The sequence below is a fragment of the Gambusia affinis genome, linkage group LG16, assembly GCF_019740435.1.
Source record: "Gambusia affinis linkage group LG16, SWU_Gaff_1.0, whole genome shotgun sequence".
Taxonomy (NCBI): domain Eukaryota; kingdom Metazoa; phylum Chordata; class Actinopteri; order Cyprinodontiformes; family Poeciliidae; genus Gambusia; species Gambusia affinis.
The window spans coordinates 6,443,870-6,463,485 of NC_057883.1; the positions used below are offsets into that span (position 1 = coordinate 6,443,870).

Consider the following 19,616-nt stretch of genomic DNA (forward strand, 5'->3'; position numbering starts at 1 on the left):
TGTCCAAAAGTTTTTGCCAAAAGGAAAATAACTACATCACTACAGAGACATTGTACTGTGATACATTTCTACCCTAGTAATCTGTTTTTAGTGGGTAACATTAACGGAAACCCAATCATGTAATAATGCCTGAGTGTAAAAATGACGAAAAGCTTTCTGCTGTGGAAACACGCCGGTAATGACTGAACCAACCGTCTCAGAGACAGTTTTTACCCTACAGCAATAACAAAACTAAATGCAATCAAAAACAACCATTAATCACCATGGATGATGTGTGTGAGAATGTGGCTATTCTTATTTATTAGTTTTTTATCAGTTATTTGTTATATATTTCTTACATTGTGTGTAAATTGTGAGCCAGTTATTTTTAAGCACATGCACTGACTGATGGCACTTTTTAAATTTCGTTGTTCTGGTGACAGTGACAATAAAGATTTGTCATTTATCATCATTTATCATTTATCAGCTGCACAGGTGACAATGGGAATTGGATGATTTCTAGCTCGCTAATCCTTTACCAGTGATCAGGTGGGAAATCAAAAATCTAGTCTTTTTCCAACAAGGCTGGGTTTTTGTTAAGGTTTGGCTGCCATGGCAACAATAACCTTCTGTGTGGAAGCTGTCACTGGTTGCAGAAAACTTGAAATTAACGTAGCTCTTTTTAAAATCAGTAAGGTCTTAATTGCGTCAGAAGAAGTACGTCTTCAAAGTTAAATTTCTTTTCTATAACACGTTAAGGCTGCAAAAGAGTGAGAGAGAGCAAGGCTTTGAGTAGCTAACAGCAAATTTGTTCTGAGGTTTTTAACTTTTAACCTCTGCCTATCATTGAAAATTACAGATTTGGTAATGTTGGCAGCTCTTTGTGCATCTTACCTGCAATTAAACAATTGAATAATTCTCTTTGTAACCCTGCTAATTGCTAAGACGCTAAACCAGTTTAGAAGGTGCTCAGTCATTTTCCTTTTGTTTTAAAATATTCCTAAGCTGCTGTTTTACAGCGACACAAGTTGTCGAGGTTTTGAGAGAGATCAGAAATAGAAGATTTCACATTTAAAATAGGATTAAGCGAATTTCAACATCTGTCAGAAAACTTTGATCGGTGCATCTCTAACTTTCTTTCATCTGTTCTCATTTAAAGACACTTTTAAGTTACAGTTGTGTTAAAATGAAAAGAGCAGGGATCAAATATAGAAATCATGACCTTATTGGCATCTTTGACTAAGTTCAATTACCAACAAACCCAAGCAGCATTAGATCATGCCACGCAAACTCCTAAACTACCTTGACACATATAATATTTTCCTTAAGTTATTTTCACCCGTCAACTCTTTTTGTTTATCGTGACAGGTATCCGATATTTGAGAGCCCCTACCCTCTCTCCATCCACGAGTCACCGGTGACGTGTTGCGAGTATTTTGCCGACTGCCCCTCTGAACTCATTCCTGCACTTTACTCCGTCGGCAGCCGGCAAAAGCGACAAGGCTACAGCAAGAAGGTGATTTACTCCTCTATGTTAAACGGACCTGAAATCGTCTCTCCCGTTCTAGCGTTTGGGTTCGGAGACACGGTGTCTAACGGGAAGGCAGCAAGAGAGAGAAATCTTGCGGCAGATGCAGTAAATAATTTGGCCTGAGTCAGACGGGTAACGATCATAATTTAATCAGTTTTCTCCTTTTTACAGGAATGGCCCATTAGTGGTGGAAACTGGGGCCAAGGCACGCAGACTTACCCAGAGATTATCATCACAGGGTCTGTAATTATTGATCAAATTAAACAATCTGGTAGTGATTGCCTTTCTTTTCTGGAGTTGTAACTTATGTAGCGTTCCGTTTTTTTCTGGTTCTCTTCAAAAACAGGCATGCCGATGGGTCAATCAAATTTTGGGATGCTTCTGCGTGTAAGTGTTTCTTTTCTGGTTGGTCATACACACAAAGTCCAAAAACAAAAAAACAAAGAAAACTGAACAACTGTTACTAGATTTCAATTCACAAATATAGCTGGAACAAATGGCTAGTTAAATCAAAGGTATTGTTTGTCTGTTGTCAAAGTAATGCTCTTTTTGCTTTGCTTTATTTTAGTTTTTATTTTTAACCAGAAATGCAGGATGTGAAAATATTCACACACTCTTTTAAGAAATCACCGGTAAAAGCTTTTCCACCGTTCCAACGGGTTATAAAGACCCAGCTTTAAGTCTGGCACACAAACCGTGTTTTGACTTTGCAAAAGCTGAAATGGAAAAAGTAGACTCTGCGGTGGATAGACGAGTGAGGGGGGGGGTCCAACCTAAGTGCTGTGGCTTCACTCACTGTCAACCATTGCAGTGAAAAATAATGCCTTGGAGGTTTGTCACCCCCACACAAACCTTCTTTTGTAAACGGCACACCTTCAAAATTTAACTGCAACATAACAAAAGAGGAAACAAGATCTTTCAGGATCCATTTGAATCGGGGTTTGAAACTGGAGACGTTGTGGGAAAGTAGGTTCCCAACTTCACACTTAAATATTTCAGAATCTGAGTAGAACAAGCATGTTAGATTTAATGAAAAAGCCAGTTTTTGCTTTTCAAATGTATTTAGTAACAAAAAAATAAAGCCACCAGAAATGGTAAGATTGAGGCAACAACAAAACTCATTTTTTATCTAGTTCTTCTCAAGTGCATCATTAACCTCATGTTTCTTTTTCTGAAACTACTGGTGGTTAGCAGTGTTCCTCACTCGTTCTCTGTTTTCATAGTAATGCTTCAAGTGCTGTACAAGCTGAAGACTGCCAAGGTGTTCGAGAGGGCCCGGGGTAAGGAGGAGAAGCCGAGCACCGACATCGTCGACGAAGACCCGTTTGCCATCCAGACCTTGTTCTGGTGTCCGGAGAGCAGGATGCTGTGCGTGGCTGGAGTTTCTGCTCACGTCATCATCTACAGGTTCAGCAAACAGGAAGCCACCACTGAAGTTGTTCAGGTAGATGCATGAGAACCAATCCTTTATCACTACTTTCCGTTTCTGGCTTGCAGTGGCTCCTGTATGGGGGATGCTCAAATTTTATGGATACTTGGGATGCAAATAATTAATCAACTTATGATTAACTGTTGATTTGTTTATTAGGTCAAAATTAGTTCCCATCGATTAACTAATGATTTCCGCCGGTTTGGCCGCCATCCAGCAGAGGGAGCTGCTGGTCATCCTTAAGCGGAGCCAGTTGATACTGAAACAAAGATGGCGGGGCCATACCAGAAAAAGAAACAGTCCAAATAGAGACCGGTGTGGGATACAAAATGGACTTTATGTGGTTCTGGTTTGAAATATGAACAATTAGTTTATCATCTACGAAGGCGAGGATGTGATGAAAAGGTGGAGAGCATAACGGAGAAAAATTTCAACATGATGGAAAAACATGATGCCAATAAGGATGGTTGATTTTTGAGGTTCTGTCATGAACTACATGGAGCGAAGTTTTAATATTCCTTCAGGAGAAACCGCAGACGGTACGTCTGTATGAACATCTCTCTGTTCGTGGGGGATTAAGTGTTTCTCATATTTTAATCTTTTCATATTTTATTTTTCTACTTAGCAACCCTAGAGGTTCCTTTTTTATTATGTATTATGACTATGTCTAGGTTTAACAAAGACATTTTCTGTTTATTCAGTCACTACTTAAGAGAGCCGACACAAAATAGTGTTAAAATCTTAAACATTTTTTCTTTTAAATTCAGCATGAAAAATTTAGTACTGTAGAAAGACAACACTAAATTCATACAGGAGAAAATTTGGGTTGTCAAGAAAATGGCCTTTAGTCAATCGATGACTTGCATGCTGCATAACTTATTGGATGAAGTTACTGTTAATATTGAATATACTGTTAAAGTCATACTTTGTAAATCCTGCAAGTAAGAAAGGATGCTTTTGACACAAGCTCTCCTCTTCTGTCTCGCGTTCACAGCTGCTGGAGGTTCGGATGCAGTGCGAGTTCAGCGAGGTCGACTCCCCCGATCCGGGGGGAGAGCAGACCCCCACCCTGCCGACCTCCGCAGCTTCCTCCAGCCCTCAGGAGGCCGAGCCCCCGAACCAGCTCACTGCAGGCGTCAACTCCTCCGAAGGATCCAGAGACAATATACCATGCCTTCAGTACGCACAGTTTGTTTTGTTTTTGTTTTTTTTACATGGTTTTTTTACATGATTGATGTCTTTGCTCCTTAAAAAAAAAAAAAATGGCGTCAAAAAACTCATAAAAGGCGATGCAGTCATCAGATCACTCCCTCTGGAGGTCAGCGGTGAAATGATCCCGTCTATAAAGAAATGTTAGAAATAGCAAAGACGTCTCGACAGTAAAAGGCGGAAGGAAGGGGGAACGAGGAGATTTAGTCGCGAGTGTGGAAGAGGAAGGATAATTCATGGTGGTGTAAAGTGCAGCCTGCTGTCTCATCCCGCTGTGTGTTTGATGCAGGGTGCGGAGCTCCCCGCTGAAGCAGTCTCCGGGCTACCAGGTGGAGCTGGTGGTCCAGCTGGTGTGGGTGAGCGGGGAGCCGCCTCAGCAGATCACCAGCCTGGCAGTCAACTCCTCCTTCGGCCTGTAAGTGTTGACGCATCACGTCACGCCTCTGCACACAGTTCCCGTGTGCGTCCTGCTCAAGTATGGAATGTATTCTGAATTAAAATGCAGAGCAGAGCACAACCAGAAGACCTGAGAGGTCTGGAAGGTTGATCCAACAGCAGCACATCTTTAATGTGTTGTAGCACTAAGCCGGTTCAGTCATTTATAAACTAACTGCAGTATTTTAAAGTCTCCTCTCTCACAAGTGTAAAATAAGATTTAAAAAAAGTGCACACATATGTAGGTCATAGTTATCTGTAAGCCGCAGGTATCCATGTTGTAACATAATACATATTCACAGAAAGATATATATGGATATTTTTTTAACTTTTAATGAAATATGTACCAGTAATATCCAAATTTTTCCGGACAGTCCCTTTAACATGGCTGCTTGAAAAAAAAGTCATTGATTGCTATCTTCATTTTCCTCCTGCGCACCAAAACCACTGAGGTCGTCTTTTCTTTTTCTTTGTTGAAATTAAGCTGCCGTGCGCACTTCAATTTGTTTTTGTTTATTTGTGTAGCGCTGCACACAAGTCATCTTGAGGCACTTTGCAAAAAAGATGGTGTCAATTCAATCACAGACATTCAAATTGATCCCAGTTATCAAACGGTACAGTAAGTTCAGTCAATTATTCAAAGTAGTGTGAAAAGTTTCTGTCTTATGAAATGTAGGATGGCATCAATCCATCTGAAACTAAGAAAATGTCTTAGTTTAGAGTTGGATTTGTAGAGTAAGTGGAGCATTAAACCACATGTTTGATGCGTATTTGCCCAACGATTTTGATTATGGGGGTTTGACAAAATGTTTATTGCTTGTTTTATAATTGCTGACGATTTTCAGATATAAAACACAGAATTTGCCTTGTTGCTGAGATGTGTTATAAATAAACCTACGCCTTAAAATCCACTGAAGTTGATGAGATGACAAACTGGGAGAAGGCTGGAGGCTCGCCTGACCCCTCTGCCTCTCTCCGCCTCTCAGCGTGGTGTTCGGGAACAGCAACGGTCTGGCAGTGGTGGACTACGTCCAGAAGACCCTGCTGCTCAACCTGGGCACCTGGGAGCTGTACAGCCCGTCGGACCCCTGCCAGAGGCAACTCCGCTCCCCGCGGAAACCACGCCAGCCTTCTGGAGGTGCGTGAGCGCTCCCACCAGTTAACACCTTTGTCTTGTTTGTCTCCCGCTCTGTGCGCCTCGCTAAGTACCACAGCTCAACCGCTCCCAGAGCAGCGGCCCTGGTGTCTCTCTGTAAAGCTGAACTTGATCAGGCGGCCAGAGGTGGAGTTGGATGGGCGGAGCTGACACTTGGCAGCTGCCCTGACTTCACACCATGAGCACGGCCCCCTGCAGTAGCTTCTCTCCCTCAACAGGGGGCATCACTCACAGGTTCTCCATCTGTTGAGTAGGACAGTGCTAAAACAGCAGAGCGAGTGCATGTCGGTAACGCTGCATCGTAACCGAAATTACCTTTGGATTCCTTTATGCGATAGAAATATTACACAAACTTTACTTACGTCCCTGTTAAATATCTTGATGTCTGTCTACATTCCAGATTGTATATCATTTTTTTCGTAATAAAACGCAAACCTAATTCCAAACGCAGCAGTATAGAGAAGCAGGTATAGACTTATCAGGTTTTATATGCGTTTCTGCTCCATTCATCAAGTTCTGCTGATGATTCATGCATTTGTGTTCAAGCTAATATCGGCAGTTACCCAGCTAGCACTATAATTAGCATTACTAAAGTAGAAGTTTGAGTGCGTGTTTCGTTAAGAATGTAGATTTCTAAGATTTTCAAGAGTCTTAACATTTGCAGTTCCAGCCTGTTGCCAAACAGAGCGACTGCACTCCGTTCAGCCTTCATGTTGTCTGGTGAAAATCAAACTCTCACGCATGGCGCAACATGACATTCAAGATACAGTTTCCTTTTAAATAGCTCCTCACATTCCTGTACCTTCTCTGAATTGAACATTAGTTTTTGCTCTGTTAAAACTTCCACACCAAAGAGGGTTTTTGTTATTGCAGCCTTGTTTTCTTGGAAAACAAAGACATTTTTGTTCTTTTTTACCTTTTATCCACACCAAAACTCTGTTTTACATAACTAAAAACGATTATTTGGAGAAACTCTGACCAAAGCGAAGATTTTGAAAAAAACTGTACTTATGTTTGTGTGTGTATTTGGGGAAAACAGAGATTTAGAGTCTAGTGAACAAAGCTACTTACTACTGTGGTAGTTCGATCTGATACCAGTGCATCCCTTTTATTATATTCAGAGATGAATTCAGCAGCAGGCCTCAGAGAATCTGTGCTATTTTTTTTAAATTATTATTTACACTTCTAATTTTCACTCATTTTTTTTGTTCTGTCTCAATGATTTTCACTGTTTTTGTTGATCTCTTTGTGTGATTTTTGAGAAAGACATTCCAACTGCTTCGTCTCACATGTCCAGACTTTCTAGCTTGTATTCTCAGTCTGTGAAAAAACTGCGCTCCTCTCACTTCCGTAAGTCCCGTTGTGTCAGATCGTTTTTGTAATTCTTTTTTTTTTTTTATCCCCTTTCCACACGATTGTTTTGCTCTTGGAAGCTTTCCCTCTCCCTCATTAAGATACACTCCCTGGTTTTGATTTGATTTGCTTCGGATCTCCAAACCTCATGATTTGAGTCCTCGGCATTGAAACAAGGTGTTGGGGAGGAGGAGTTTTCTTAGGCTTGGAGGTCATTTAACCAAAATCAGGTCGTGTATCTTTAAACCTAGCTTTCAGTATTAGCAGGCAAACAATACCAACCTGGTTGAATTATTAGCATTTGGTCCATATTTGGTGCATTGTAATAGTTGCCATCCCTGCAGCTTTTCTAATAGTTGACCCCTCCTATCAGTTGCATCAGACAAAGGATTGTTTGGGGATTTCTAAGGAGTAAATTGGGCTAATTTTTTTCTTTCCAATCAATAATTTCTGCAGGATTTTGCGACTCCAACGACGGGTCTAACAACTCAGAGGACCGATGCAAATCTCCCACGTCAGGTAAGCCACTTACCTAAAACCATCTCGAAAAGTGTTTTTTTTTTGTTTTGTTTTTTTTTAAGAAGCATTTTTGCCCAAATGCTTCCATCTATCACCCAGGATCTACCTCACCCTGCAATTCAGACGACGAACGAAAACAGAACTTCATAGAGAAGGGTACCGTATCTTTCAGTGCATGTGCCCTCTTAACTCCAGGAAATCATAAATGGCTGAAGACGTCTGATTTGTCCTCTTCCCTCCCCCCCCAAACCCTCATTTCCAGTGAAGTTAAAAAGCAGACGCTTTTCCAAGACGGTTGCCAATGACTTTGGTACTGTATCTTTCACGTGCGTTCTTCCTTCGCTCACTGTTTCTCTCTCCATGAATGACGGCGCTCTAACCAAACTCTGCCTTGACCCTCTGCCGGTCTGTGCGTAGCGTGCCAATGAAAGACAGATTTTTCAGTGGAGACGTGGCTTTTTTTTTTTTTTTTTTTGCTTTTTTACTGATCACAAAAAAATAATCCTGTTGCTTTTATTGTTTGCATGACAGGGTGCCTTTCAGATTGCAGCCTTTCTTTCAGATTTCCTAATCAAATTCTCTTCACACTCTACGGATTATTGCTTGGGGATGTAACAGCTGATGCTTTTTACTTCCCGTCGCCGAAGGAAAGCTGTCGAAAATCTGCCTCAATATTTGTGTCACTAACCACTTGGATTTTGAGTTCTCTTCGATCGTCGATGCTCGCTGCATTTCCCATTCCAGGGTTTCGATTCAGTGTGATCTTTTGGCTATCCGCTTTCCACCTACTCTCTGTGCATAACAGTGTTCACTGAATTATAATTATCTTATTTCTCAACTGCTTCTTGCTTTGTTTTGACAGTGCCGGCTCCTCTGCGATGCTTTTCTGCTTCATCTGTATTCTGATGGCGGTTCTGAGGGTGGTTGTGGACTCCTAAGGCAACTTTTGGGGGATCCGTGTTTGGGAATGGCAACACTCCTGGGAGCAGAAAAAAATAAAAAATTAGTTGCTTTTTTTTTTGTGCTTTTTTTATTTGGAATATAAACACATTTTTGGTTTGTATTCAGAGTCTTGTTACAATCAAGACAATTTGGCATAAGCTGTATGCACAGTTTAGGATAAGATTTAGTATAAAAACTTATTTGGGCTTCATGAAAAACCAACCTGGTGCGGTGCATGATTGTGATTTAGGAAGTTAAAAAAAATGGCTTTACAAATGCTATTTTCCAAAAAAAATCTAAACAGTGTGGCATCTTTTTGCAGCCATGCGCCTTCAGATGTCGTCTTGATTGAAATTGAGTCCACATGCGAAGAAGTAGGAGATTGTAAAACAAGATTGCATCTAGGCCTGTCACAATAAGAGATAAATCAATCAATGGCACAATAAATTCAAACACACTCAATAATTCCCATTTGCATGATTTATTGTTTTTTCTCTTTTCTCCATCTCTTTCTACCATAAACTCGGTGGAGTTGATGCTTTGGTGTAAACCAGCCTTTTTTCTTTTTTTTTGAAGAACTATTTTGTTTTAGAGACTTTATAAATTAATTTTGGTAACACTCTATTTGAAGAAGACTGTCATAAGCATGACATAAGATCGGATATGAAGGAGTCTTTATGAATGTTTATGACTGCTGTCATGAAGTGTCATTCGGCAAATAATGACACTTTTGATTCAAAGTTGCATTAAAAGTTCTTTAAGAGTGTAAACTTTGCAATATTCAGTAAATAATGCCACTTTTAATGCAAAATTCCTTTAAAACTTGCACGAAAAGTTAATTAAAAGCTTCAGCTTTGCATTAAAAGCATATTTACCGAATGACGACAGTCGTAAACATTCATAAAGACTCCTTCATGTTCATAACAGGTGTTATGTTTATTACAGTGTCATGTCAGTCTTGAAATAAAGTGTTGCCTTAATTTCTCATTTATTTTGGATATCTAAAATGTCTTCCAGTTCCTGTGTTAAATCTTCAGTAGGACTTAAAGTTTATTGATCTTTTAGAAAGTGGTCTTGCATTATTATGCCCTGACTATTAAATTACTTGAAAATGATCTCAAATCAATAATGTTGTCGTTTATCGCAATAACCTCTTGGAGGATTTATCTCCTAACAAAATTAGTTAGTTTGACAGGCCTAATTGCGTGAACATTTCTCAGTGCACGGTTCAGCTCCTCTCCTGAAAACCCGCCTCAGCGTGGTGACTCTGGGGGAGCTGCAGAGATCCATCTGTCACCTAGACAGCACCTAGTTGTGCTCATCGTAAATCTGCAAAAGGTTGACCTATTGTTGCCGCACTTTTCAGATTTTTAGATCCACGCATCCAGCTCCTTTATTTCTTCCTGCAACTACGCACCGTTATATGTTGGTTTCATATGATCCCAGTTTGAAATGTGAAAAAGCTGAAGGGTCCACGAGTGCCTCTCGGAGAACCGAGCCTCAACAGTTGTCCTGCAGTTTTTCCCGAATGTTTGATGCTGCAACTGTTGGACAAGTGCCTCTAATTCCTGATCGCTGTGATTTATCTAAGCAGGTGCACAAAACGTCTCTCCTTTTAAAAATTAGGGCTATTTGTTTCTCCTTTTTTCCAGCCAAGATGTCGCGGAAAATTAGCTCGTCTGGTGAGCAAAAGCCAGATCTGGGTAAGCTAACAAATGAATTGATCAATTTTGATGTTTTAACTTCTTCTCCCCCCTTATCTTAACAGGAATTATTGTTTTTTATATGAGAGCATTGCAGAGTGTTTGTGTGAATTTAAAAGTGATGCTGTGTTTTGCACCGTAACTTGAGATGAACCCTGTCTGTGTCTGCTCCGGACGCAGAGGACCGCTCCCGCCGGGGGTCCCCTTGGTTGTGTAAATGGCCCGCTGGTAGTATGAAAAATGGCAAGCTGGCGGCCAGGATGACCCAGAAGTTGAATGTTCATAGAACTAAGTCAGACCCGCACCGATGTGAGTGGACCGGTCACGGCTGGACTTCGGCCGGAGTGGGATAACTCGTACTAATCCCCACAAACGAGGCTCTTTTCATTGTGAAAATGGATAACACGTGACACTAATCCTCTCACGGTGATCCTGTCCTGTTTCTTTTGGAGGAAGTTCGTATTGCTTGAGCGCACGTGGCGTCCGGAATCTTGCTTTTCCTGTTTCCAGTTTCTCCCTCGAGAAGAACTCGGGTGAAGGGCGACGTATTAGCTTTCCCCCCTCACTTAGTGTTTCTGTGGAGATCCCTTTCAGTGATTTTTTTATTTATTTATTTTTTTGTTAAGAAGATGATCAAACATGTGCTTCGGCTGGAGCTTTTCACATTGAGATTGTCAGATTTTAAACGAACAAAAGCAAATTGGGACAAAAGAAACGCATCTCAATGTCCAAAAGCCCTCTGGTCTGTCCTTAACAAAGGGTTTCCTTCGTGTTGTCTGGCTGGTAATTTACAAAAGAGTCGAGAGGTGTGTTTTTACAGAACATCTAACCTGGTTTCCTGTTTTTGCTTGGTAACATGTGACCCAGCTTTCTCTTGGCCTCCAACTGAAATCATTTCCTGATTTTCTTTATCCCTGTTTGGTTTTTCTTTTTTTGTCCATCCGCAAACCTGCCGTCTAGATGGGAAGGATAACGCATTCACCCGCTCGCGTAGCTCAAGCGTGACCAGCATAGACAGAGAATCCCGAGAGGCCATCTCCTCCTTTTACTTCTGCGAGAGTTTCCCCAGGAAGTCAGGCAGCCTGGCCAGCCCCTGCCTGCTGGTGGGGACCACGCAGGGCTCCGTGACGGTGGTGGCCCTCAGCCTGCAGCCGGGCGGCGACCAGAAGCTGCAGCAGCCGCTCAGCTTTGCCTCCTGCGGTGAGAAGCCCGACATGGGGTGCCATTCAAAAGTATTCATACCTCCTGAGCTTTATTTTTATCAGGAAAAAGCCTCATATTTTAATATGTTTCAATTAGGCCTGAAACAATTAATCGGGTTACTAGTGATTAATCAATTCTTAAAATTATTGTCAACTAAATTAGCAATCGATTAATCGTTAACTGGAGTGTATAGACTTAACCAAAAGCCATTTGCTGAAGGAACAATATATTCAGAGCAGTAACTGAACCAAAGTTATATAGAAAATATATGCATTTTTCATTTAACATAAAATGAAACCCCTGTGTCTGCAAATATGGTCTACCAAAACTTTTTAAATGTCATAGTTTTAAGCTTCACCCAGTCAAAATTAGTGTAAAATAAATCTCCTGTTAAGCACCTTTTGCTATCTGACATGTAGAGGTTGAAGTATTTTTTTAGCTGCAGATGCATCCTGTGCTACAAATGATCAGATGTTTGTTTGCACACTGTGTCATTGCATTATAGGCAATAAAATGTTTAAAAAAGGAATTGATTTATTGGTTCATTTGCATCTTTAAATAAATGTCCGTGTTATAAAAATAAAGCCTAAATGAAAAATTTACAGAATGTGAAAATTTTTCCTTGTGACTAATTGATTAATTATCAGATTAGTTAACAGATTAATCAATAACCAATATAATTGTTAGTTCCAGCCCTTGTTCAAATGGGATTTGAAGCGATTAGATCTGGGTAAGGTAAAGTTGGTGTGCATTTGTGAAGTGTAAAGACGTCATCATTCCCAAACATTTCTACAAATAAATAACAGAAAAAGTCTTAAATTCATGTGTCTAAAATTAAGGCTTTAAAATGTCTGGAATTAATAAAAAAACAAAAAAAAAATCAGATTTGGCCTTAAATACATTAATTACAGGTCTTACATTTTGACGTGGCAGGACCGTTTAATCTTATATATTCATGCAGTTTGTATTTTTGTGACTTTTTGGTCAGGCAAGAATTTGAGGCAGACTTCTTTTTGCATCCTGTGACTACATCTAACTAGCTGCTAACATACCTAGCTGGGTATGTTAGCAGCTAGTTAGAGGACAAACATCGTCCAGCCATACCAGTTAGGTAGCTTGCTAGGGCACATTAATAGCTACGGTATATTAATTTAATAGTAATATACCCTAGAGAGCTAGCCTGGGTGTATTATTTGTTCCTCAATAGTTTTATATTTATATATATACTATGTTATTTTATATTCGCCTGGCTAGCTAGAGGTTCATCTTTGCCACTGGCTCACTTTTTTTTGGCCAACCCGTAGGATGCCACATAAATTCAGTGCAAAAAATCCTGGCACTATGAGGGTTCGGACCGCAGAGAGCCATATGTACTGTGAGAAGCACAACGCCGCTCCCCAGTGCCACAAACAGACCCTAGAAATGTCACCGTTTTGATCCCCTGGCATGGCTAAAGCTCCCCAGAGAACGATCTGCGCTGCGGCTACTAGCACTGATCTCAGAGCGGCATTTGGTGCGACACAAACTCTGAAGTCGGAGATGTGGGGGATTTTAAACACGGTGGTCGAACAGAACGATCAGTCTTACCTATTGAAGAATTTGATTTCAACAAAGTTGCCGGTGTGGAGGAAAATACATTTGGAGGAAAATAAAATTGAGAATGAGCCACAGGTGCACCTATGATAACAAATTGTCTTCAACTAAAGTGAGAATAGGATAAGATCTATAATTTATAGAAACTATATGTGTATAAAATTTGTAATTTACCTTTGTACATTTTGCATTACAAGTCTTAAATGTTACTCTTAAAGGCCATAAAACATCTCAAATCTGAGCTGTTGAAACCTGCAGAAACCCTCTCAATTCCTCTCTGTGCCGTGTTTTGTTGTTTTATAATCCAAACTCGCATTTCCAGGAACCTTGGTCCAACTCAAAGGAGGCATCCTGACCATGGCCCTGCTGGATGCTGCTGGAACTCTGCTGCCCCCTTCCTGCGAAGCGTGGTACGACCCCAACGCCTCAGACGAGGAGAAAGAGAAAGAGAAGACCCGGAGGCGCAGGCCGGCCACGCCTCCATCCTCACAGGAAGGCCAGGACTCCCAGTTTGCCGTGCTGTGTTCGGACAAGCAGGCCAAGGTGGTGGCCATGCCGTCCCAAACCAGCATCTACAAACACAACATCACCGAGACCTCGTTTGTGCTGCGCGCCGACGTGGTGCAGATGACCGGGGCTTACTGCATCGCCTGTTTCTGTGCCAACGGCCACATTATGACCCTGAGGTATGCGCTGGTGCTTTGCAGTTTTGATACCTCTGATCAAAACGCCTCACCTCTCTTTGAATCTCCTGCCAAAAGTGCAGTAAAGCACCACATCCCTCTGACATCTTTCCGTTTGCTGGCTATAGCTTGCCCAGTCTGCGGCCTCTGCTGGACTTCAACTACTTGCCGCTGACAGATATGCGGATAGCCAGAACGTTTTGCTTCTCTAACTTGGGCCAGGCTCTGTACATGACCTCACCCACCGAGATCCAGAGGATCACCTACAGCCAGGAGACGTGCGACAACCTTCAGGTCAGGCAGCAAGGGAATCGGTTCATAGGATTGCAATTTTTGGCAAACAACTGATTGATTTGTGTAGGCAATTTTTATGAAGAGCGAGATCAGAAAGATCTGTTCCTTCAAAATCGTATTCATGCCGTTTAACGTGGCATAATTAGTGAAAAATGATGCTTAGTTTTCTAAATAAAAGTGGGTCATTTTTGCATTCAACTCCCTTTATTTTAACACCTAAAATAAATTCCAGAGCAATCAGAGGTCACCTGCTTTGTATGTGCAGGTTTGGATAGTAACTAGTTCCATTTATTCAAGTAACTTCTGGGAAAGAATTTACTTTTAGACGTATTTTTAACAGTATGTTTACATTTTACTTTTACTTGAGTAATTTCATCATAAAGTATAAAGTTGATACTCTGTCAACTGAGTAACTTTTTGTTAAAGCTTCAGAAGTTTTATGCTGAAAGAATTTGATTTAGATTTTTTATTTTTATTTTTTTTTTTGCTTTGTTATTTGGATGAATTATTTTCATTTTGGTTTTCAGAATACCAAAATTTCCACATATCTATATTTTGGTCTGTCAGATGTAATTTTAAAATATCAAATGATTAATGTTTTCATCTGCTACTCTGTACCTGAGTCCACTTCAGCGCCTCTGTGAAGCACAGTGGTGGTAGTATCATGCTGTGGGGATGCTTCAAAAGAGCGTAGGAAACCTGCAATGAATTCTGATGGCCAATAATTGCACTGGATTTTATTTTTTGTTCCGACGGCTAAGAATAAATACTCTCTTTTTTGTTTTGTTTTTTCTTCCATTTCGCACTTTGTGTTTGTCTGTCTCGTAAAATCTCAGTGAAAATCGCTTCTGTAAAGTTAAATTGTTAACTGTTGAAGGGAGTTATTGACGTTTTGGTAGGAAATTGCATTATTTCAGATCCTGGGTTGTTTGTTTTTTTTGGGTTTTTTGTTTTTAAAGCTGACGTTTATTGCTCGGACTGAACGTCCTAGGGGAGAGTATATTGAAACGGACATGCTGATGCTTTTGTCGTCCTCAGGAAATGCTCAGCGAGTTATTTACCCCCGTGGAGACGCCGGAGGCTCCGAACAGAGGCTTCTTCAAAGGCCTTTTTGGCGGAGGAGCTCAGTCTTTGGACAGGGAAGACCTCTGTGAGTGCGCAGCGTCCTTCGGCGTTACATAAGGCCGCTCTGACCTTTTACATCACATTTACATAATACCTCCACTCCGGTCTCAGCAGTTTTCCCATCAGTGATGCTTTCGCTGCCCTTTGATTTCTCAATAGACCAGTGAGAGTTGGCTCGTTGCTTAAAGCTGCTACCAAGACGTTACCTTAAGCGCAATCAAAGTCACTTTACTAAAGTTTGTCTAGAGAACATATCATTCTGTTTTTTTATACACTTTGCTTTTTTATTTAATGAAGATAAAACCAACCCTCTCAGAAATAAGCTTCCATGTTTGGATGCATCTGGTAACATCACTTAAGGCAGTTCAGTTTTTTTTATTTATTTAACTATATATATTTTTTTGAGTATGCCTATTTGTAATCTTAGAGGGTTTTATTCTCAGTGTATATTTGTTTTCAAAAATTAAAACTCGCCCATGACCTATAAGCTAGGATCAACTCTTTTTATTTATTTTTATGGTTTGAACTGGGACTGAAACGATTAATCAAATTAATCGCGATGAATTGATTACTGAAATAATCGTCCATTAATCTAGTAATCGATTAGTCGTTAACTGGAGCATAAAGACTTAAAAAGAAGACGATCTGCTGAAAAAAAACCCCAATATATTCACACCTCGGTACCAAATCTGTACCAAATACATTTTAGATGAGAACACCTGACAGTGAAAATGGTCCAAACTCACTAAAGGAGTGCTATGCTATTGCATTTTAGGCAATGAAATGTCTTTTTTAATTAAAAAAGACATTTCATTATTTGCTCATTTTCATCTTTTAGTGTATTTCTAATATTGCATGTAAAAAGTCTTAAGTGGGTGAATGAACAATCTGCAGAATGTGCCAATTTTTTTTTTTTTTTTTTTTTTTTTTTTTTTTTTTTTTTTTACATATCTGATTAATCAAATAATCGTAAGCCATTTTTTTGTCGTTGTTTGCTAGTCGGCGAAACGGCGGCCGGCAAGGCCTCGCGTAGCCTGGCCCAGCACATCCCGGGCCCGGGCAGCATGGAGGGCATGAAGGGCGCGGCGTCTGGGGTGGTGGGCGACCTCGCCCGGGCCCGGGTGGCGCTGGACGAGAGAGGGCAGAAACTGGGAGAGCTGGAGGAGAGGACGGCAGCCATGATGGCCAGCGCGGAGTCCTTCTCGAAACACGCCCACAACGTACGGAACGACCTCTGTTTCACCCGGTTTGTTTTCTTGTTGCTCCCCCTCTGAAATCAATCTGTGGTTCTTATTGTTTCTCTCCCCAGATGATGGTGAAGTACAAAGATAAAAAGTGGTACCAGCTCTGATGACAGCGAGCGGAGCGCTAGACTCTGTTATCATGCACACCAGTATCTCTGGGGAGCTGGGGCTCCTCCTCTTCTCTTTTTTTTGTTGTTTTTTTTCCTGTTTTTTTGTCCGCGCAGGCGAGCGGTCGGGCGGTTGGGCTGGGGGTGCTCTGCTCAACAGAATCATGCTCTCTCTCTCAGCACAATAATCTTCACTCTCCATTACTCCAGTCGACAGAGACGAGAAGCGAACTCCTTGGCTTCTCTTCCTCCGTTTCACCCGACAGCGCTAGAAGATCGACGTATATCCACACCTGCTGCTTGTCGAGCGAAGACAGGAAAGGGAGGAGGGACAATTCTGCAAATATAATGTACTCTGGGTGGCCTGGCTGCACTTTCCCAGCCCCCCTTTTTTTTTTCTTTCTAAGCCCTTTATTGTGTCTGCCAAACACAGCGAACTAAAACGAGGAGAAAAGTCTGATCCTTCGAAACGAATCGAGTGAACACGTGAGGTTCCACAGGAGTGACTGGGAAGGAGTTTTTCTGTCCTGAGTCATCCTTTTTCTCTGTTTTCTCCATCTTGAAAGAGCCTTGAAGCACTTAGAGTAGTAGAGTAGATAAATTGGACAAACAGATGCTGGATCTGTTGCCTCTTAACTGAACAAGGGCTGGTAGTTCAGTAGTTTGCCATCGACCTTTTCACATCTACCGAGTCGCTGTTTGGGCGAGAATGTTTTCTGAGTCACTTTGGTTTTCATTTAAGTTAGAAAAATATTTTGGCATTGAAGATTGTGTGTTGGGCATTAAAAGTTAAGTGAGCAAAAAAAAAAAAAAAAAAAAAGTGCTAAAAATGTTTACCCCCAATGAAGAGTTTACATCGTTCTCTAATAAATGAGTTGAGACACTGGAAAACCCCGGAGTGCTGAAGTCAGAAATTGTGACGGGCTAAACAAAGATTGTCGGTAGTTTAACAAGGATAAATGTTTGTGGGAGTTTTTTTAGAGGTTTTCTGGGATAAAAATCAACCTTTTTTTTTCCATCCTCGTGTGGCTGAAGATGATTTTTGTCTTTTTTTTTTTTTTTTTTTTATGCATATGGAAGAAAAAGTGTTTCTCTCACAGCACAATGGAAGTGGTGATGCTGTTTGTGTTGGTAGATATGACCGAGCACAGTGACGTGCTCACAGTGCCACAGCTCGTCTCTCTATGAGCTGCTCTTTTAAACACTGTCTCTCTCTTTTTTTTTTTTTTTTTGTTTGCCTTTGCCTCATGAAGAGTAAACGCTAACCTCTAGCTATGTGTACGCTACTGTGACTTGCAAAAGTATTCGTCCCTCGTGAGCTTTTCCTCGTCAAAGAAGTGCGTAGTCGTGGAGGTTTAGGAGTATTCTGGATGGTTTTTGTGTTCACAAATTCAAATCTGTAAATTGTGGTATGGTTTGGTTTTCAGCCCTGTCTTTATTATGATTTTTTTTGGTGTGTGATTTTTAACACACAGTTCCACTCCATTTGCTAATTAGGTGACTTTGGTTGCACTTTTTATTTGGTGGTATCGTATAAAAGGGAGGCTGAACAGACAATAAATGCTACAATTGTTGTAGATTTTAATTAAGGACAATGAAGTTTGTGACAGTGAAGTATTAAAAAAAGTTCCAAGGGGTATGAATACTTTTGCTAAGCGTTGTACAGGTTTGTGTTTGTGAAAATGCGTGTACGAAGGAATATGTGTAGTATGGCCGCTATATTGATGCAGTGCATTACATCAGATCTCTACATGTTTAATTCATTTTTGCTGGAGTGTTTTGTCGAAAAAGATTCAATCTTTCCTTTCACACGCTGCAAGGATCTGCTGCTGTTGTACGCTAACATAGGAAAAGCAAGACTTCGTCAGGCCAAATTGCTGCCAAATGTTGTAAATAGCGCGACGGTTTGACGCGAATCTGAGCGCGCGAGCTTCGGCAACACTTTACGCTTGCGGCCATGTTGTTTTCCGACACCAAAGAGTTACCTTTATTTCACAGAGTTGTCTTTATTTATGTATTTTTCCCCTCCGGAATACTAAGAGCATATTTTGACACTCGTCGAAGTCTATTGTGTACATGAAGGAGAGCAGACTGACTTTTTTTTTTAAATTGTTTTTTTTTTTTTTTTTTTTTTTGTTTTGTTTTTTTCGTATAAGCACGACACTTTTCTCACCGTCTCGACCTGCTTTTATTTATTTTATTTTATTTTATTTTATTGTTCAGAAAGGTGAGCACCAGTAGCTGGAAGAGTTTCTTTTCAAACTGATTGATCCACCGGAGAGAAAAATCCCGAACCGTCGGCTGGAAAAGACTGAAAAGTCTCAAACCTGCGGTGGATTACGCAGCAGTTTTCAAAGAAACCCTTCACTTGTCAGACAGCTGATTTTAATCTACTTCGCTTTATACTACTGAGATAAACCCATGTGGAAGGGCAAAATATGTGGGTTTTGCACTATTTTTTGTACTCTGTAAAATTTTGCTATGATTTTTAATATGCCCCATTTTCCTTTTTTTTTTCTTTTTTTGGAAGAACCATAACATCGTAAACATTCGCTGATAATGATTTTTTTTCATTCTCAGATTTTGTTCATGTCCAATTAAATAAACTATAAAATATTTATATTTTAAAACAAAAAACACATATCTATATATATATATCTAAATGAATATATACTTTTATTTCAACAATCTATTAAGACAAGTACCTTTATGTAATTTTGAGATGGAGGAAGTGACGTTTATGTCCAACCAATGGCTCTTCATAACTCGTCGTCATTCAGAAACCATTTTCCTGTACTACTGCAGCTGGTTCACCTCCTGCTGCTGGGCTGCTGGGTCCTTTCTACAAAAAGTGTGGCCTCGACTTTAAAAGTGCTTCAGTTTGCAACTTGTACGTCCCAAATGGTCTCTTATTGCACATTGAAGGATGCATGATATTACGTGTTTACAAACTTGAAACGACCATGTATTATCCCTCTTAGAGATCATCTGTTCTGGCATTTGTATTTAGCACCACGTTGAACAAACGTTTCCAGTTTCGTCTCCCTCATCCGGTCATGCCAGTCGTAGACGTACGAGGAGTGGAGGGAGGGGCATATCTGTTAAGGTCAC

The 19,616-nt window shown here is 40.6% G+C and overlaps 1 protein-coding gene across 9 annotated transcripts in view; it reads left to right on the forward strand.

Moving 5' to 3' along the window:
* The window catches only part of stxbp5b (syntaxin binding protein 5b (tomosyn)), a 36,959-nt gene extending 18,299 nt beyond the window's left edge, over positions 1-18,660 (forward strand). The window contains exons 12-30 of one of the 9 annotated variants that reach the window (XM_044143795.1): positions 1,348-1,495; positions 1,682-1,749; positions 1,857-1,897; positions 2,734-2,954; positions 3,934-4,118; positions 4,438-4,563; positions 5,570-5,721; positions 7,549-7,611; positions 7,711-7,767; positions 7,874-7,921; positions 10,206-10,256; positions 10,437-10,565; positions 11,217-11,456; positions 13,375-13,738; positions 13,864-14,029; positions 15,068-15,179; positions 16,154-16,190; positions 16,269-16,374; positions 16,464-18,660. In XM_044143795.1, the coding sequence (XP_043999730.1) occupies positions 1,348-1,495; positions 1,682-1,749; positions 1,857-1,897; positions 2,734-2,954; positions 3,934-4,118; positions 4,438-4,563; positions 5,570-5,721; positions 7,549-7,611; positions 7,711-7,767; positions 7,874-7,921; positions 10,206-10,256; positions 10,437-10,565; positions 11,217-11,456; positions 13,375-13,738; positions 13,864-14,029; positions 15,068-15,179; positions 16,154-16,190; positions 16,269-16,374; positions 16,464-16,505 (2,356 nt within the window). In that variant the 3' untranslated portion in view covers positions 16,506-18,660. Of the gene's footprint in view, positions 1-1,347; positions 1,496-1,681; positions 1,750-1,856; positions 1,898-2,733; positions 2,955-3,933; positions 4,119-4,437; positions 4,564-5,569; positions 5,722-7,548; positions 7,612-7,710; positions 7,768-7,873; positions 7,922-10,205; positions 10,257-10,436; positions 10,566-11,216; positions 11,457-13,374; positions 13,739-13,863; positions 14,030-15,067; positions 15,180-16,153; positions 16,375-16,463 lie in introns of all 9 variants that reach the window. The other 8 variants (XM_044143793.1, XM_044143794.1, XM_044143797.1 and 5 more) reach the window with 8 other exon arrangements.
* Positions 18,661-19,616: the final 956 nt, after the last annotated feature.